The 19,870-nt window shown below is 47.1% G+C and overlaps 1 protein-coding gene across 1 annotated transcript in view; it reads left to right on the top strand.

Annotated features, from left to right (window-relative positions):
* GFPT2 (glutamine-fructose-6-phosphate transaminase 2) overlaps window positions 1-18,415 on the top strand; it is a 45,849-nt gene extending 27,434 nt beyond the window's left edge. The window contains exons 9-19 of the mRNA XM_004696841.2: window positions 225-342; window positions 2,652-2,815; window positions 3,842-3,937; window positions 4,019-4,116; window positions 4,399-4,519; window positions 7,124-7,281; window positions 7,420-7,534; window positions 10,229-10,356; window positions 12,385-12,552; window positions 14,268-14,429; window positions 17,512-18,415. Of these exons, the coding sequence (XP_004696898.2) occupies window positions 225-342; window positions 2,652-2,815; window positions 3,842-3,937; window positions 4,019-4,116; window positions 4,399-4,519; window positions 7,124-7,281; window positions 7,420-7,534; window positions 10,229-10,356; window positions 12,385-12,552; window positions 14,268-14,429; window positions 17,512-17,556 (1,373 nt within the window). The 3' untranslated portion in view covers window positions 17,557-18,415. The remainder of the gene's footprint in view (window positions 1-224; window positions 343-2,651; window positions 2,816-3,841; window positions 3,938-4,018; window positions 4,117-4,398; window positions 4,520-7,123; window positions 7,282-7,419; window positions 7,535-10,228; window positions 10,357-12,384; window positions 12,553-14,267; window positions 14,430-17,511) is intronic.
* Window positions 18,416-19,870: the final 1,455 nt, after the last annotated feature.

The raw sequence follows: 19,870 nt of genomic DNA, 5'->3' as shown, positions 1-19,870 counted from the left end.
GTTTATTTGGTGTGTCTTTGTATTACTCTCACGCTGTAGCACTTTGAATGCTCTTGCAGCAGGACTGTGCTATTTGGGGATCTTTTGCAGGATTTGGCTGACACAGCCAAAGCTAAAAATTGTGACTTCCTTCCCACACGTATTCAGAGGGGGGAGATGGGCTCCTTGCCGCCTGCTAGTCAAATGACAGAGCTCAAATGGCAATCCATCCCTTCATTTACTAGGCAATATTGAGAATGTGAAGAATATCTGTAAAACAAGGATGAAGAGGCTGGACAGCTCCACCTGCCTGCACGCTGTGGGCGATAAAGCTGTGGAATTCTTCTTTGCTTCTGATGCGAGGTAACCAAGCCTTTTCCAGTGGTTATACGTTGGACTGCTAACCCCAAGGTCAGAAGTTCAAAACCACCAGCCGCTCCATGGAAGAAAGGCGAGGCTTTCTACTCACTCAAACAGTTACCATCTGGGAAACTCACAGAGGCAGTTCTACCCTGTCCTATAGGGTCGCTGTGAGTCAGCGTCTAGTTGGCAGTGAAGATTCCCAAAGAGCAACTGGCTCAAGGCTGCCATTGCTGACCTGACCCCTGTTTCCATTATTTCCTCATGGCTCTACAAAATACCCTTCTCCAGGATCCTTGGCTATGAACACCTGTGCGGCTATCCTCCACAACCAGAAATGAAGGGCAGGGGTTACCATCTGGGGCCAAAGGCCAGATTCCCTGGCAGACACAATGTTTTCACCCGCAAAAATAATTCAGAAACTGACCCGTGACGATCTCAGAGGTGCAGGATACAAATGCCGCGATCGCTCTATCGGGGTTCCTGGCTGTGGCCTTACAGAAGCAGATTGCCAGGCCCTCCTCTGGAGGGCCTCTGGGTGGGTTTGAACGGTCCACCACTTCATTAGCAAAGAAGAGCTTACTGTTGGTGCCATCCAAGGATCCCAGCTGATAGCTACTTGATTAGTTTTTTAAAAAGGAAATGTACATACACACACTCTCTCTCTCTCTCTCTCTAAAAAAAGAGATCAAAACACTTTCCTGTATTTGGATTAGAAAGCCACTGTGAGAATCCCTACTCCTCCCTGCTTCATCCAAACCTTTCTTAGTTCTCATGCTGTGTTGCCACCCAGTCTCTAATGAGGCCTTGCTACGCAAATGAAGGACACCAGACTAGGCCTCTTGGAAAACAGGGACTGGTGGGAACCCAGAGCCAGAGTCATCCTTCACACAGACAGGACAGGGCAGCGTTTCACAAACTGTGTCCCTCAGAGCACCATGTCAATGAGAGGCTGATATTATCTCAGTGATTCCAAGACACACCATTAATTATCATGTATAAATTACAGCATATGACTAATGGGTTAACGTTTTTAGTCCTTGGAACTGTATAAACTAATTGTGATCTCACCATCAAATACAGTAAATGTTTCTCAAAAAGAAAAGAAGAAATGTAGTGAAATAATAAGATGTCCTAGAGTTTTTTAAGTGTGAGAATCGACCGTGGCATGCTGCCCACTCCTCAGCCACCAGTTCCAAACCAAACGGAGAACTAGAGGGAGGCTAAACTATCCGCTTCATCAAAGGGAAGCTGGGATTCAAGGACGGGCTTGGACGCAGTTTACTCAGTTGGTCACTTTGGTTTCTTATTTCCTCCAACTTCAGAGCTTTTCACTTAATTAGAAAGTTGAATCACTTACCTAGAATCAGTGTCTCCTGCCATGAGTCTCTCAGACCGGACTTAGGTCTGAGCAGGCCGATCCAAGAAAGAAAGCACTGAGTGTTCTCCGAAACCCAATGTGGGAAACACTCAAGTAGAGATCCTTCCATATCGTGAACTGGCGAAGGGGCCCAGGCTGTCTCCCCACCACTTAACCCTTGGCAGTAAGAGGAGAGAAAGAAATGAAAGGCAGAAATACCTGAAAGAAGATGGGTTGTGGTGTGCAGACAAAATAATTGTTTACTTCTTAAAATTCAGCTGGACCTACTGGGTAGTCAACACTATCAAGGGATAAGTACTCATTTAAGATGTGCTCGTGGCATCATCGTGTATTCTTTAAAAGAACCTTTGTCTTTTAGAGATACACTCAAATGTTTGCCAAAGAACTGATTTGATACGTGGGATTAGCTCCAAGATAATTTAGGGCAGAGGGCTGCTGGGGGGTGCAGAGCTGTGGAGCAGAGAAACCTATAGACCAAAAAAAAACTGGTCATAACTTGATGCTCATTTAAGCTGGATGCTGGGTTCATGGAAATTCATTATACTGCCCTCTCTTATTGTGCATACTTTTGGAAATTTCCATGACCCAGTGTTTTAAAAATAAGCCTCCTGCAATCAAAATTCTAACTAGATACTGTGACCTGTCAAAACTTTAGATCTAGGATCTGCCCTCTCTTTGTTCAAAGGGGGAATTATCAAGTATTCAAAGCGGTTTTCCAAACACCCAACCTCAATGTTCTTCTTTGAGATAATTAATCAGTAGGATTTGAGAAACTTGGGAAAAGACTTTCTTGACGCATTTAAGGCGATGACTCTGACATCCAGCGACAGGGGCATGAACCAAGACCCTTAGGGGAAGCAGTGAGTGGCTACTGTCTTGTAGCTGTGAAGGGCAGGGTCAGTGCATGATAACTGTGCTTACCTTGCTCCAGCGCTATCATAGAGCATACCAACCGGGTCATCTTCCTGGAGGACGATGACATCGCAGCAGTAGCTGATGGGAAACTCTCCATTCACCGGGTCAAGCGTTCAGCTAGTGATGACCCATCTCGAGCCATCCAGACCTTACAGATGGAATTGCAGCAAATCATGAAAGGCAAGTATTCTCTGAGGGCCTGTGTTCAGAAGCCCCAGAGAGCAGAGGCTCCATGGTAGAGCTCCCAGAGATACGGCTCTACCGGGGTGGATGCCACCTTTCATGACCGCCATGGCCACCAGGCTGGGATTCAGGTGGTCTGTGCTCACACAGCTGAGGGGACCTGGAGAGCTCCTCCCTCCTTGGCCTGACCTCATCAACGCCCTGCTGTGTTTACTCTCTGGGACATGCTCCTGTGCCTCTCAAAAGCCAACTGACTGCCATTGCGACATCCATTCTGACTCTTAGTGCCTCTGCAGGACAGGGTAGAGCTTCCCCTGTGGGTTTCTGAAGCTGTCCATCTTTATGGGAGTAGAGAGCCCCATCTTCCTGCTGTGGAGCAGCTGGTGGTTTCAAACCGCTGACCTTGTGGTTTACCCACTCTGCCACCAGGACCACTCAGGGCATCCTGTTTTCTGGGAGAGTGGTTTGCAGTACCAGGGGGCTCTGGACCTCTTCCTCCCTGTGAACGGTGCCTGTCTCCCTGCAACCACTTTTGTCAGACAAACCCCTCCTTTCCTTAAGCTGCCAAGGTCCCTGGGAGGTGCAAACCTAAACATTGGCAGTTTGAACCCAGCCAGCGGTGCTGCAGAAGAAATCCCGGTGATTTGCATCTATAAAGATGGCAGCCGAGAAAGTTGTTGGAGCTAGTCTGTGCTGGAAGGCCTGGGGTTGCCAGGAGTACAAATTGACTCGCAGCAACAAGTTCTTAACCCGCAGGCTGCAATCAGGTAAATCAGGGGCCTTCAGCACATAGGCGTGAGCACCTGGCTGGGCCATACCTGGAGCCACCACTTGTCTGCAGTGGGCTTCGAGTAGGTGACGCTGCTGACGATACCATGCTTTCTCATCTGAATTAAAATGTAAACAAAAAGACAATTGCCCTGGAATCTGACTCACATGGATCCTGTGTGCTCCATAAGGATTGGAATCTACCCGGTGGAAGCGTTCCTCAAAAGTGTCCTGTCTGCACTCTTGTTCTGCCAGGTAACTTCAGTGCGTTCATGCAGAAGGAGATCTTCGAACAGCCAGAATCCGTGTTCAATACCATGAGAGGCCGAGTGAATTTTGAGACGAACACAGGTAACCCCGTCTGTGCCCTGGAAGGAGGAGTGTGTTTGGTGTGTAGATTGTGACACTGATGCCCTGCCGTGTGTCCTGCAGTGCTCCTGGGTGGCTTGAAGGACCACTTAAAGGAGATCCGACGGTGCCGACGCCTCATTGTGATTGGCTGTGGAACCAGCTACCATGCTGCTGTGGCGGTAAGTGCAAAGTGCCAGACCCCGTACAGTGCTGGAGAGTTCAGAGGGATCTACGAGGAACCTGGTCTTAGACATGTACCCTAGGTTTGGCCTTCCGCGTTTGGCACAGCCCTGGCCCCCATCCCCACGAGCCAGCATGGAGCCCGCTGTCCTGCACCATGGCCAGGGGTGACATTTCCCTCACCACCCGGACATTTTAAAAAACGATCCCCAGAAGCCCAACGGCCCTTGTCCTCCTTAGGGTCCATGACTGACTCTAGTCCCCATTCTTGTTGGCTTCAGACCCGTCAGGTTTTGGAGGAACTGACAGAGCTCCCGGTGATGGTTGAACTTGCTAGTGACTTTCTGGACAGAAACACACCTGTGTTCAGGGATGACGTTTGCTTTTTCATCAGCCAGTCAGGTAAGGGATAAGGGCAGTCTGCCCGATTTACTTTAATTCATGTCAGGGCTCTCTCCGCTCTGTAACACCCTTCCACCCTCAGCCTCCGAAGTCCTCTGCACACCTACTATGTGCCACACACATTTCTCCCTGACAGCCAGCAGTTACTGTCACCTTTGTACAGGGAGGGCAAGTGACTCTTAGCCAATCTTGTAGCATCCAGGGCCCTGAGTAAACACTCGGCTATTTGGAAGGCAATTCTAAGTTTTTCTGCATAGCTAAATGATTTAAATTTTTTAAATTAAAACAAACAAACAAAGACAAAAACCAACCCCATGGCAACTGCGTGCATGTCAGACTCTAACTGTGCCGCACAGCGCTTTCAAAGACTGGCTCTTCAGGAGTAGATCACCAGGTCTTTCTTCCAAGCCCCCGCTAAGTAGATTCAAACTCCTGACCTTTAAATTGGCAGCCAAATGTGTGGCGGAGACTCCTCTCTAAATGCCAAAGCCCCCACTATCACGGGGCCCATCCTAACTCATCGTAGCCATTAGGACAATAGAATTGCTCCGGGAGTGACTGGTGGGTTCAAAGCGCTGCCCTTGTGATTAGCGCTCAGCTTTTAGCCCACTGCACCACCAAGTGTCCTTTCTAACTGGTATGTACTCTTGAAAAGAAAATAACTATGGTATCGTTGCCACACCTAACAAAATGAACAGTTACATCCTAAAAGCTGTGGGGATTTCTAATACTGCTTCCATTTTTGATTTTTAACACTGTCCCCATTTTGACGAGGGAGAGAAAGTAAAACAGACACAGTCATTGATTGACCGGCCACCGTGAACCCAGGGGCTGCCTTGCGGCTTCAACTACCGCCTCTGCATCTGAGTTTACAGTCCCAGCAGAGCCTAAACCGTGTCCTGAGTTGGTGGGAGCCCCCAACAAACAGGTGGACTGAATGTGACTCTAAGGCAGGGACAGCTCTTGAGTGTCTACATAGAAGTGACTCGAGGTTTCATTTGCTCAGCTCTTCAGGTGTATTTTTAAAAATGAACTGTCAGGTGGGAAAAGAAAAATGGGAGGGAGGGGCTGTGGAAGATAAGAACTTCCCTCCAAGTCTCTATGCCCAGCCTGCCATGGGAGCTGAGCGAAGACCACAGGACACCTCAGGGTCACAGAGTCTGTAGAGACAGAGGACAGATGTGGCCCCTCACGTGGCACAAGTGGCAGCAGCCTGCCTCTGTGAACGGTGTCAAAGGGGCATGGCCAGAGACAGCAATCCTGTGGACAGAACAGCCTCAATGATTCACCGGCTGAGTCCAATGCTTTGATTTTCTAGTTTGGCTTGTATTTCATTTGCACACTCATTTGATTTGAGTTCTTTAGTGCTCGCGTGTGCTTGAACCTATTTAAGTAGCCCTGATGGCATAGAGGTTAAGCGGTGGGCTGCTAACAACAAGGTCAGCAGTTTGAAATCACCAGAGGCTCCACTGGAGAAAGATGGGGCTTTCTACTCTCCTAAAGAGTTACAGTCTCAGGAAACCCCCAGGGGCAGTTCTACCCTGTCCTTTGGGGTCACTATCAGCCGGCATTCACTCAATGGCAGTGAGTGTGAGGGATTCAGTTCCTACTTAAATCTTTATGTAAGTCCATGGGTGGTACAAACAGTTAACTCTCTGGGCTGCTCATCAAATGGCTGAGGCACCCTGGAAAGGAAAGGCCTGGTGACCTACTCCCCCAAACACCAGCCGTTGAAAACCCCATGGAGCCCCGCTCTGCCCTGACACACATGGGTCGCCATAAGTAAGAAACTGAACAGCAACTACTTTGTGATAAAAATAGTTTGCTCCATATTGGGAGACTGCAAGAAGTGCTTTTTTAAAAATCTATTTGAGAATGGAGGTCGTCTTACTTTTAAAATGTTAAATCTCAGCACATTCTGGATAAGGCAGCTTCTATCTGTACAAAAAGGAGCCCTGGTGGTATTGGAGTTTAGGCATTGGGCTTTTAACCACAAAGTTATCAGTTCAGATCCCTCGGCTGCTCTGAGGCAGAAAGATGAGGCCGTCTACTATAAAGATCAGTCTCAGAAACTCTGTATGGGGTCACTGGGAGTTGGAACAGTCTCTCACACATAATACTCCTTGTGTGGGCGGCCAAGACCAGGCAGTATTTTGTTCTGTTGTGCATAAGATCTCTGAGTTGGTCGCATAAGGCCACGGGCATCTACAACAACAGGAATCTACTCAGTGGCAGTGGGTTTGGTTTGGAGTTTTCCATGGAAGGCTCATGCTGACTCTCACCCACCCCGCTCCCCACCCCACAGCTGTAGATCCCTGAGTGAGGCATTGATTTCCCAAGAGGAAAGTAGGGGTGGTGGCCCCTAACAGCGTTGTCATGAGAGGGAAGCGAAGCAGTGAATGAGAAAGTGCTTGGCACACAAATAATTAATCCTTCCGGCTAAGAATCAACCGACCCAGTGTCGGTCATGCCCATTCCTTTCTGAACACACCCCGCCTGTGTCTGGGCAAACGGAGTGCCGTGTCTGAGTTGGGAGGAAACGAGCAGGGGCCGGGCGTAGGCTGCATCTGCGAACGCCTCACTGAAAGGGCCTCTGTGTGGCAGGCGAGACTGCAGACACCCTCCTGGCGCTGCGCTACTGCAAGAACCGAGGTGCCCTGACTGTGGGGGTCACCAACACTGTGGGCAGCTCCATCTCCCGGGAGACCGACTGCGGCGTTCACATCAACGCAGGCCCAGAGATCGGTGTGGCCAGTACCAAGGTAAAAGGAGCCATATGTGGCAGGAGGGTCAGCTGGGCTGGAGGCCAGGGATGTGGCAAGAGGACTTCTTCACCCGTCTTCCTCTCTGGTGGTCCCTTGTGACCCCCTCTGCTTGCGTCACCACCCTCTTGTCCACAGGCTTACACTAGTCAGTTCATCTCTCTGGTGATGTTTGGTTTGATGATGTCAGAAGACCGAATTTCATTACAAAGCAGAAGACAAGAGATCATCCGTGGCCTGCGAGCTTTACCTGGTATGTCCATGAGCTAAACCTGCTTTGTTTTTAAATCCAGTAGACTGTTCGAGTCTCTTCCTTGACTCTTGTCAAGGAGTTGCTCAATGCTCACCTGGCAGGGAAAATGTGTACTATACAAAAGCTCCACCTAGTGGACCTTTTTCTCTTTTTGGGGTGGGGGGGAGCGAGGGGGTGCTACCTTGTAGACATAGATTAAAACAGGTTTTTTTAATTAGATCTTATTGATTCACATGCCATACAATTCAGTGGATGAAACAACTTTTTTCCAGTTTTTATTATTTTCTGCTTTTATGTTAAGGTTTTGATTGTTTAATTTTGGTGTTGTTATTGTTTTTGTACATTTTTCTTTATATGAAATCTGGGATTGGGATCTCTAGAGACAGTCACTGAACTAATAGTTCCTGAGAGTTAGGGCAGGGGAGGTGGGGGATGTGGAGCTAATAATAATGAGTACAAGACAGAAGAAAAGGTTCTAAAATTGATTGAGGTGATGATTGCACAACTCTTTTTAATATGTTGAATCTTTAAGGCTTTTAATACTTGATTTTTCAGAAGTAGATCACCAAACCTTTCTTCCGAGATATTTTGGGTAAATTCATCTCTCCAACCTTTTGGTTCCAGCTGAATGTACTAATCATTTGCACCATTCCGGGGCACCTCCAACTTTTTCTTGTTGCTATTATGCTAGGTGCCATTGAGTCTGTTCCATGTCATAGGGACCTTACAGACGACCGAAGGAAGCACTGCCAGGTCCTGTCCTAACCCCAGAACTGGTCTCGTGTTCCAGCACATGTGTTGCAGCCACTGTGTCAGTCCATCTTGTCAAGGGTCTTCCTCTTTCTCACTGCCCCTCAACTTTACCAAGCATGATGTCCTTCTCCAGAGACTGATCTCTCCTGATAACATGTCCAGAGTACATGAGATGAAGCCTCCCCATCCTTGCTTCCAACTCACCACTAGATCATTCCAACAGTTCCCTCTGGGCCAAGACTAACATCCACACTTCTCACCAGCCCTGCTTTCCTCCTTCCTCATCACCCTCCTTTCCTCATTCTTGGGTTACGCCACTGGGCTTCTGGGCTCAACCACTTGAACCTCTTTCCTCTGCTGAAGCCCTGCTCTTAAAGCCCTGCATCCTCTGACTGACGACCCTTCATCCTCCAGGGTTCAGCTTAGGTATCACCTCCTGCATTCCTCCCTGGCCATGGTCACTCAGACAAGCCCCAGCCCGGTCATCTCTGCAACAGTACCTACTGCCATTGAGTCCACTCCAACTCATAGTGGCCCTATACAGAGTTTTCAAGGCTGCAAACTTTTCCAGAGCAAGTAGCCTCTTCTTTCTCCCTTAGAGAGCTTCCCGGGTTTGAACTGCCAACCTTACTGTAAGCAGCTCATCACTTTTCTTTTACACCACCAAGGCTTCTTGGCCTGATCAATTTTTTTTCTCATTATTATTTCTCTTTATTATTATTATTTTTGTTTTCCTGGCTATAATCTTTTTTTAAAATCATTTTATTGGGAGCTCATACAGCTCTTATCACAATACATACATACATACATACATACATACATACATTGTGTCAAGCACATTTGTTGCTGTTATCATTTTTAAAACATTCTTACTTTGAACCCTTGGTATCAGCTCCTCATTTTTTTTTTACCCTCCCTGATGAACCCTTGATAATTTATAAATTGTTATTATTTTTTCATGTCTTACACTGACCGATGTTTCCCTTCACCCACTTTTCTGTTGTCCATCCCCCAGGGAGGAGGTTATATGTAGATCATTGTAATTTGTTTCCCCTTTATCCCCCACCTTCCCTTTATCCTCCTGGTATTGCTACTCTCATTGTTGGTCCTGAGAGGTTTATCTGTCCTGGATTTCCTGGATTTCCAGCTCTTATCTGTACCTGAGTACATGCTCTGATCTAGCCGGATTTGTAAGGTAGAACTGGGATCATGCTAGTGGGGGTGGGGGAGGGTGGTGGAAGCATTAAAGAACTAGAGGAAAGTTGTGTGTTTCATTGGTGCTATACTGCACCCTGACTGGCTCTTCTCTTCCTTGTGACCCTTCTGTAAGGGGATGTCCAATTATCTACAGATGGGCTTTGGGTCTCCACTCTGCACACCACCTCATTCATAATATGATTTTTTTGTTCTGGGTCAAATTTTTTTTATAGCACATACCATGATCTACATTTTTGGTTCATCTATTTATTGTCTTATCTCTCCAATCATAACATCGGTTCTGTGAACATTTGACCCCATCTATTGGCGTCACTGCTGGGTGCTTGGTGTCTAGCATGGGGAAGGCATACAGTAGGTGTTCAGTAAATATCACGAGGGAGTAAATGACTCAGGATATCGTTCCTGTGTGAGACGGCTCCTCTTTAGGCTGCTGATTTAACTAACTTCTCTGAATGTCCGGTGCCTTGCCTGTCAAGTGGAGCTAAAAATAATACTCCCCTACTTGCCTGAAAGTGTGAACCCAACTGACTTATTCTCCTAACAAATTCCCTCCAGTAACCCAAGTTATGCCCCTATTATCTAAGTTAAAACTTTCAAACTAATGCGAGTAAGCCAAGTTGACTACCTCAGTGAACCTCGTTTTGTGCATTGCAAGTTTGCCTTGTGAGTATCTATTTCCATTGGAATGGCTGGCTCTTCCCCTCTCTTGTGTGCATTGTTTAGAGCTGATCAAAGAGGTGCTGTCGCTGGATGAGAAGATCCATGACCTGGCTCTGGAGCTCTACAAGCAGAGGTCCCTCCTGGTGATGGGACGTGGCTATAACTATGCAACATGCCTGGAAGGGGCCCTGGTAAGTGTCCTTGTGCTCAACGCCCTATCTGCCATGTCGAAAGTAGGGTAAGGCATTGAAGTTGGAGGGGAAGACCCACCGAGGCTAGAGCCATCGGTGGGCCTGCTTTGAGTGCCCGCTTCAGCCATGCTATGCCATACCTGAGGCACCGAGATGGATGAGGTAGGTGTTTGTCCACAGGAAGGTCCCAATCTTCAAGGGCACCCTTGGGGGAGTCCCTGGAGGTCTCCGTCAGACATGTGCCAGGCTCCATCTGGGATAGGGATAGCTCCTTGACATCTCATGACCATTTTCTTAAAGGCCAGTAGTTATTCTTCACACGGTAGCCAGGTGGACACTACAGCTCAGAAAGGTAAAGTAATTTATTCACAATTACATAGGGAAAGTGATTGTACGGATATCTGAACTCAGGTTCCTGGGGCCTCAGTCCTTCTTTTTTTCCCACAGCCCCCAGCAGCCTGTGTGGGAGGGTTTGGGCAGACTAGAATTTTGAGGTGGGGTCTCTGGAAACTTTCCCCGTCGCCCTCACACTTCTCAGAGGAGCTTGAGAGCTGCGATATGGAAAGGCTTGAACCCACCTGGCACTCTCAGGAGAAACAGGTCTGCCTTGGGAACCCTCTGGGCAGTTCTATTCTGTCCCATAAGGTTGGTGAGAGTCAGCATCAACTCATTGAGAGTGGTTTGGTTGTGTTGTGTGGTTTTTTGGTTTCTGGGAGCAAGAAAGATTCACCCAAGGTAAGCGAAAGCTGGCCCCTGGCCCAGGGGTCACTGAGGGGGGCCAGAGTGCCTCAGGGATCGAGAGCCTGGTGCTGCCATCAGCTTGCTGTTGACGGCTCTGAATCAGGGACAATACATTGATGGACAATCCATCCCTGTCGGGGATTATACATTTGAAAAAAAGGCTCTGATTCTCTAGGAAGGTGTGAGATTGCGAGAGGGACAGATGCCAACCCTGCCTAGACACAGAAGCTTTGATGTGGTGAAAAAAATGTGAAATTATCCCCTCCAGGTTAGCAAGTAAGCACAAGTAAGCCCCTGCTTATCTTGTTTATTGGGTAATCTGACACCGCTAAGAGACTGAGTATAGATGAGGCAGCTCTTTTTTAGCCAACGTAGCCATGCCTTCCCTGCCACCCCAGTCCACAGCGAGCTGCGTGCTCTTCCAAAGACGCATTCAGAGAGTTACCTGAGCCTCACTGAGCTCCAGCCTCACACCTGTCAAATGGAGCTTCCAAGTCCCGCCAGAGGCAGCAAGGGACTAGTGCCCTGTGTACGCTGCCCTTCCTCTGACAACCCTGTTGGTGAGGGGACGGAGTGTGCTGGCTGAGTGGGAGATGTAGAACATGCAGATTCAGCTTGGCCAAGCATTTGCAGAGCTTTGGGCACGAATCAGTGACCCCTGTGGGGCCCCTTTGATCTGGACCCCACTGCCTATCTGCAGCATCCACAGAGGAGCCGTGCTCCAACTGCCTCTCCCTGGTGCATGGCTTCAGTGGATCCTTCCAGGAAAAGAAGAACTGGCATCTTCAGCACGCTCTCCAGTGAAAGGATGTGGATTTCAGGATGACGGCCTATAAGCGTAGCTATCTGAACGCATTCAAATAGCAGCTTAATGTGTGTGATACCTGCTTGGCCTGATGCCGTGGGGAGCTACTGTCTACAACTGAGAGAATGATTAATCAGATGATGGAATAATCTGTATAGAACACTGCTTGGTCATCATCATTTACCACCAGGGACAGGCTGTGTGGCTGGCTGCAGAGGGGAAGAAGGGACGCTACATCAATACTGGCTTGTTCTCTCTGAAAGGGCGCTGGGTCTGGACACAGTCTGCATGCTGGCCTTTGGGTGCCCTGGGCAGTGGCCATCCTCTTCCCTACCCTGACCTTGCCAGGTGCCCTCATTCCACCACAGGCCGTGCAGCCCGCCCAAAGCTCCCTGCCTTCCAGCGTGATCCTCCACTGCAGGGGTTCTTCCTCAGCGCCTCGTCCACCCAGTGTGACCCTGACTCTACCTCTTGTTTCCTAGAAAATTAAAGAAATCACCTACATGCACTCCGAAGGTATCCTGGCCGGGGAGCTGAAGCATGGGCCCCTGGCGCTGATTGACAAGCAGATGCCAGTCATCATGGTCATCATGAAGGACCCTTGCTTTGCCAAGTGCCAGAACGCCCTGCAGCAAGTCACAGCCCGCCAGGTGAGTGCTCTCAGCTGAGGGAGGCCACCTCTCTCTTCCACACTTGCACACTGTACCCAGTGTCTGCCTCTCCTAGGCCCCCTGATGAGTAGGGCACACATCTGAAAGAGGCCTGGCCAGCCCACAGCCACACCTGCCACAGCTCCTCAAAGAGCCCAGTGCCCTGAGCTGCGCTGGAAGGAACCTGAGGAGCCCTAAGGGCAGGACTTTCTCCAGGGTCTCCTGGAGGTAGGAGGCAGAGTCCCCACGAAGCCACCCTGAAAGGCCCCAGGACATTTCCAGTAAACCAATGGCCATTGATTCTACTCAAATCATGGTGACCCCTGTGTGTGTCAAAGTAGACCTGTGCTCGCTAGGGTTTTCAATCGCTGATTTTTCAAAAGTGGGTTGCAAATTTTTCTTCTGAGGACCTTCTGGGTAAACACGAACCACAACGTTGTGGTCAGTAGTGCTGCGCATGAACTGATTGGGTTACCTAGGGACTGTGATAGCATTACAGAGAGGAAACATCTCAGAATGCCCTCAGATCCCCGTAGCACCTGCCTCACCATGGTGACCAGAGAGATGTTAGAAAGCGCAGGCATAGGAACTCAAACAGAACCACCCACACCCATGTGCATTTCAGTAGCATTCACGATATCCCCAACGAAGAAAGGACCCAAGAGTCCACTGCCGGATAAACAAAATGTGGCATAGTCCTGTGGTGGAATATTACTCAGCCGTAAAGAGAAATGAACTCCTGATGCATGCCACAACATGGATGAACCATACCTGAAACAGGACCCATGAAGTGAATAAATCCACAGTTAGTGTTGACCCGGGCCAGGAGGGGGTGGGAAGAGAAGGCACTGCCCTGAGCTGCTGTTAATGCTGGTGCGATCATTCGGAAACAGACAATGTGAGGTTCCACAGCACGAGGACCATCACCAGGGTGACTAAGGTGAACATGTAAACAGTATTGACTCGGCCGATGTTTTGTTAGGTACAGTATATTTCTCTGTAGCAGCACGCGCACACAGTCCTGTCACCTCCCTATTTAGAAGCCTCCAGCGGCTTCCTCTCATCTTCTACTGAAAAACCCAATAAAGTAAGCACTGTTGCTGTTGGGTCACCTCTGGCTCATGGTACCTCAGTGCAGAGTAGAACCGTACTCCTAGTGACCCCAAGCCCCACGATACCCTTTCCACCCGCCCGGCCGAGCCCTGGCCACCCAGCCTTCTCCCTGCTTCTCACACCCCCAGTTCATTCCTGCCCCAGGGTCCTTGCCCCTGCTGGACTGTGCTTGCTCAGATCTTCAGCGAGCTGGCTTCTGGGGTCTTATTTCAAATGTCTCCGCTTTAGAGAGGCCTTCCCAGACCGCCCCATCTTATAGATTTACTGGTTGGTGTTTTCAGTTTCCACCATTAAATCTAGGGACCCCATTAGAGTGAGGAGCGAGTCTGCATGGTGGCCCTTTGCAAGGCACTGTAGCTGCTCAATAAAGTGGCAATGAGTGAATGCAGCCAGATTGTGATCACCATACCACAGAAACGTCAGGCAGAGATGGGCATGCTGACACTGTCCTTTACAGGAATCATATCCCTCACCTCACCTGTACTTCCAGCAAAACAGGAGAATGTTGTTTGCAATAACATTGCTCTCCGATACATCACTATGTGTGAAGACGGCTTCTCTCAAAGACGGGCTCATTTTGTGACCATATTTCTCTGCTTCAGGGTCGCCCGATTATCCTGTGCTCCAAGGATGACACTGAGAGTTCCAAGTTTGCGTATAAAACCATCGAGCTGCCCCAAACCGTGGACTGCCTCCAGGGCATCCTGAGCGTGATCCCCCTCCAGCTCCTCTCCTTCCACCTGGCTGTGCTCCGAGGATATGATGTATGTCTAAAAGAAACGCCCCTACTGACGCAAACAGGAAAAACAGAAACTGTCTTGGTTTGCTGGGGTGCAGAGTCAAAATGTCCCACGTGGGTGGCTTTAAAGAGCAGAGATTTATTTTCTCACAGTTTAGGATACAGGAAGACCAAATGCAGGGATCTAGGGAAAAGTTCTTCTTTGTCTATTTTAGCTTTCACTTGCTGCCAGTGATCCTTGGGGTTCTTGGGATTAGAGATGCATCTACCATGTATTATCTTCATAGGACATCTTGTGTATATTGCTGCATCTATTCCCTTTAATGATTCAAAAGTGATTAGACTTAGGACCCATTCTGGTGTGGTAGCCCTATTTAGCATAAAAGGGAAAATTCTAGTCCCATAGAGGATCACATCCACTGGCACAATATGTTTTTGAGACTAGGGGTACATTCAGTTCATAACAAACCCCAAAGTTCTTGTTTGTTCCATAAGTACTTATTTTATTTGGTGTAAATATTCTAGGAGACATAGTTTCACTTAAGATCAGTTTCTTCTTTAAAGTAGCATTGGAAATTATGAAATTGTACAGAACAGATACTATTATTAGACTGTAGCCTCATCACCCCGAAGAATGTTACTAGAAATGTTAATCTTCTGTTCTAGTCCTTTTCCTATGCAAATTCTCCTTAACATTCTGGAGATTACAATTTTGTGTCTTCCTTTTGCTACTTTATAACAAGTATTTTCTCATGTCTTTAAAGACTTGTAAGTAATATGTAACCATTGCCCCAAATCCAATCACATTCTTATAATATGAATTTTCTTAATAAGTATTTAATCACTCTTCCACTATTTAAGCTGTCCCAAGTATTTTGTTTTTACAAAAAGCACTGCAGTGAACTCTTTGTACATTCGTCTTTGGCCCAGATATAAGATTCATGATCTTATCTGAAAGTATTTAAGAACACATCACTCATTGTGCAAAGAAATGGAAGTTTGTTGAAATTTTATTTGGAGAAGCTTTTAGAAATGTATACCAATAGGAGGATAAGTCAAAAAGCATGCTACTAGGGTTGCATTTCATATCTATACAAGTTTATTCCAAACAAGATGGCTTTTCCCACACAGTTCTGCGATCTGGGGTTGACTGCTGTCAAGTTCTATCAGTGATACAGTTAGTATTATTTGGATTCCTTCCCACAAAGATCCAATCAAAAACTGTGGCTTCCGAGATGTTCTTGACTAGTTTAATTCAAGGTCAAAAAGTCAGCTCAGAAGGTTATAGTGATTGTTTTTAGAGATTCCAAAGGGGTAGTCTTTTTAATTTTTAATTTTAATAAATCCCTTTATTGGGGGCACTTATGGCTCTTATAACAATCCACACATCAATTGTATCAAGCACATCTGTAATATGCTGCCATCATCATTTCAAAGGGGTAGTCTTGATAGGTTTTCTTGAAGGGTATGCAACAGCCATAGGGGCTTTTTGTGACAAAGTCTTAGGAAAATTGGAAACTGTAGTGGTGAGAAATAGACCATGAAAACTGCACCAAGGAGAGAGTACAGAATTATTTTAGGAAGGATTAAAGAGGTAGTGATGCTCTCTTGATAAGTGTATAGTCATAGATAAAAGATATGTCAAGAGATAATAGCTTCATATTTTGATATTTTTGTTTAATAAAGTTTTCCATGTTTGTAGCAATACTTCTTGACGTACTCCAGTACAATGTACGACAGAGTATGCCCTCAATGGCATGTGTTTTGTGATATTTGTGTCCTCTTCTTAAAAACTGTTTATTGTGGCAAAAATATGCCAGGTATGAACTCACTGCCATCAACTTACAACGTATAGGTCGGGGTGGAACTTCCCCTGCGGGTTTCTCAGACTGTAACTCTTCAGGGGTATAGAAAGGCTCATCTCTTCCCTGAGGAGCAGTTGGTGGATCCAAACTGCTGATCTCGCAGTTAGCAGCCCAATGAGGAACCCACTTGCCACCTGGGCTCCTTATGCCATGTATATATAGCTACAAAACATCCAGCTTAGCTATTTCCATGTGTATAATTCAATGACACTCATTACATTTTCCATGGGATGCAAACATCATCACTCTCTACCTCCAAAAGTTTTCCATCAGCCTGAACAAACCTACCAGCCCCCATTAGGCAAGAATTCCCCATTTACACTTCCTCCAGCCCCTGGTAACCACTAATAAACTTTCCCCCACATATTTGCCTACTCTAGATAGTTAATATAAACGGGCTCCTATAATATGTGTCCTTTTCCCTGATTTTTTTCGTTCAGCATATTGTTTTCAAGGTTCATCCATGTGGTATCAAGCTATCCACATGCATTCCTCAAGGCTTCACTCTGTATGGCTAAATAATAATCCACTGAATTTGTGTTTCTACCTTCGTTTGTTGGTGGGTTACTTTATTTGGCCCTCCTTTCACATCTAAGCAAAATAAGGTATTCCAGTAGAGTGAAAGTCCACTTTCTCAATTCTGCCCACTCAGAGTTCCCTTCCTAACCTCTTCCTAAAGTTAGCAGTCTCGTGGCATTAATGAGGATCCTTCCAAGGAAAGCAAGTTTTTCTAGAACCAGTTGGTTTCGCTGTTTCTAAAAGCCTGAACTATACTCTGTTAATGGTGCTAACACAACATGCAAGGAACCTTGGTGGTGCTGTGGGTTAAGTGTTGGGCTGCTAACCAAAAAGTCAGTGATTCCAACATACGAGCCACTCCACAGGCGAGGGGAGACAGTCTGCTTCCATACAGATTTATAACCTCAGAAGCCCCCTGGAGCAATGCTACTCTGCCCCATCGGCTCTCTTAGACTCAGAACTAACTCTACAGCAGTGAGCAATACAGCATGCACAGGTCAGCTACGCGATGAATACTTATTGACTGGTCTACATGTTCTACAGGTAAGGGAAGCTTCCTGGGTCAAGAACCTGCTCCCAAGACACGGGTCTCAGGGTGCTCATGGTAGGAGGTGACCAGGGACATCTCTCTCCTTGTTTTCAAAGTGATGGGTTGATGGGCTCTATGAGCCAGTAGCTGAGATCTGTAGGTGGGCCTCTGACAGTTGATATCTTCTGTTTTAGGTTGACTTCCCCAGAAATCTGGCCAAATCTGTGACGGTGGAATGAGGACGAGAGTGAAGAGACCACCGCGCCACTTTAGTCTGGGTCAAGTTCTATACCAACAACAAGGGTGCCAGAGGGAACAGAAGCAGGCCTCCCGCGTCTTCTGATAGGACACCCTAGCAGAGCTTGACAGCTTCGACGTGCCTTATACCCAAGTGCTTTCGCCTCAGCAGATAACTGTGTCTCTGTGTCCTAGAGTTGCCAGAGGAGTAGGGAATCATTGTTTACACATGGGATCACAGCGGAGTTTTCCACTACTGTGCAATAGAGATTCAGCTCTCTTCAGAGTAACTGTGAACTTTTTTTAAACCAACACTAGTTCGTTTTAAAGGACAAAATATTTATAACAACAATTGTATAGCTTTTTAAGTTATTTTTTCTTTTTACTTTCTTTCTTCTTCTTTTTTTTTTAGTATGTGGTTGTAGCCATCGGAATGTCTAGACTGTGTTTCCCAGACACCCAGGGTGCGATCCTGGGGCTCACTCCAGGCAGTGATATTGAGCACAAGACCTTGGCCTTCTGGATTCCTTTCTCCTTCCCTTCTCTCAGCTGCCCCTCAGTCCACGCTCCTGACAGCACCGACGCCTCTCCAGCCACTTTTTTATGTCTTCTCTACACCCTGTCAAAATCTCAACCTCTTCCATCATTTTCTTCTCATTTAACTTCTGCTTACTTGGACCATAATTGTTTTTAAGCCAAAGCAGCATTTTGGCCCCTTCTCCTGCCTGTAGTAAAACAGAGTGAAATATACTGTGCAAGTGAATACTTTCAAGTAGGCTACCTTGCTTTCTATTTAAACGCGTGCACAATCAGAGCACTATGCAATTTAAAGACAATAAAGACAGTACAACTTGTATTTCATCATGTGCTTGGATTTTGTTGACCTCGTTCTTTTTTATGCACCTGGGTTGTGAGGGCTCTGCAGAAGCTCAGCAGTATGTACTGGGAGCCCCACTGACACTTGTCCACACCTCTCACCTCGGTGCTTCTCACCTGCTCTCACTGCCATTGAGTCCACTCTGACTCCTAGGCAACCCTAGAGCACAGGGTAGAGCTGCCCCTGTGGGTTTCTGAGACTATAACGCTGCAGGAGTAGAAAGTCCCATCTTTGTCCCATGAAACAGCTGATAGTTTCAAATTATAGGCCTAAGGGTTAGCAGCCTAATGCATAACCCACTTTTGTGAGTTAAAATAACCAGGGATATTTTAAAAGATAAAGGACATACAGGAGACTTGAATCTCTCAGTTGAGAGATAAGCTGTTGGAGGGCTTGGGCCACGTAATCCTACCTGAGGTGGTTACTTAGGGCCTAAATGACAGCACCAAACCAGAAAACCAAACTCACTGCCATCGAGTCAATTCCAATTCATAGCAAAACTGCAAAACAGTATCACTGCCTTTCAGAGTTTCCAAGACTTTAAATCCTGACAATAAAGATAGCCTCACCTTTCTCTAAAGAAGCAGCGGGTGGGTTCGAACAGCTGGCCTTGTGGTTTGCTGTGAAATACATAGCCCATTACACAGGGTTCTTAGTGGCAACACACACACACACATCACTGCCATAGATTTGACTCCAACTCAGCAAGCTTATAGGCCAGAATAGAGCTGCCCTTGAGGGTTTCTGAAACAAAATCTTTCCAGGAGTAGAAAGCCTCGTCTTTCTCCCATGTTGCAGCGAGTGGTTTCAAATTGTTGACTTTGAGGTTAGCAGCCCAATGTGTAACCCCTATGCCATGAGCACAAGGGATGGGGAAAAATCTCAAACGTGTACTTTCTTTTAAAAAGTGAGGCCCTTAAAGTTACCACTTTTATTAATACAATTGAACTGGAAAGGGAAAAGCCAGAGACACAGTTCTGAAAGTTTGTGAGGTGAGAATTCAGACTCAGTAATGAGATGCCCTGGTGGGACAGTAGGTGATTACTCTGCTGCTAACCAAAAGGTTAGCAGTTCGAACCCATTAGCAGCTCCTTGGGAGAAAGATGAGTCTTGACTCTGATGAAGAGTTACAGTCTCAGAAACATCACTTACTGCCATTGAGTTGATTCTCACTCATAGCGACCCTATAGAAAAGATAGAACCGCCGCTTAGTTCTAGCTGCTCTATAGGAGCACTATGAGTTGGAATCAACTCAGTGGCAACGAGCGAAGTGTGTGAAGATCCCTAAACAACACGGTGTCTGGGTTTGAAAGCAGAGGGCCAACAGGTACCAGCTGTGTAAGGAGAGGCAACACCAGCCTCATTGCGTGGAAGCTCCAGGAGTGAGGTGGCCAGTGTCTCTGGATCAAGGTTTGAACTCTACTTCTCTAGGAGGTGAC

Source organism: Echinops telfairi, unplaced genomic scaffold (genome assembly GCF_000313985.2).
Source record: "Echinops telfairi isolate 266 unplaced genomic scaffold, ASM31398v2 ScPeMD7_7469;HRSCAF=8507_0, whole genome shotgun sequence".
NCBI classification, from domain to species: domain Eukaryota; kingdom Metazoa; phylum Chordata; class Mammalia; order Afrosoricida; family Tenrecidae; genus Echinops; species Echinops telfairi.
This window is presented reverse-complemented; position numbering and strand designations above follow the sequence as displayed.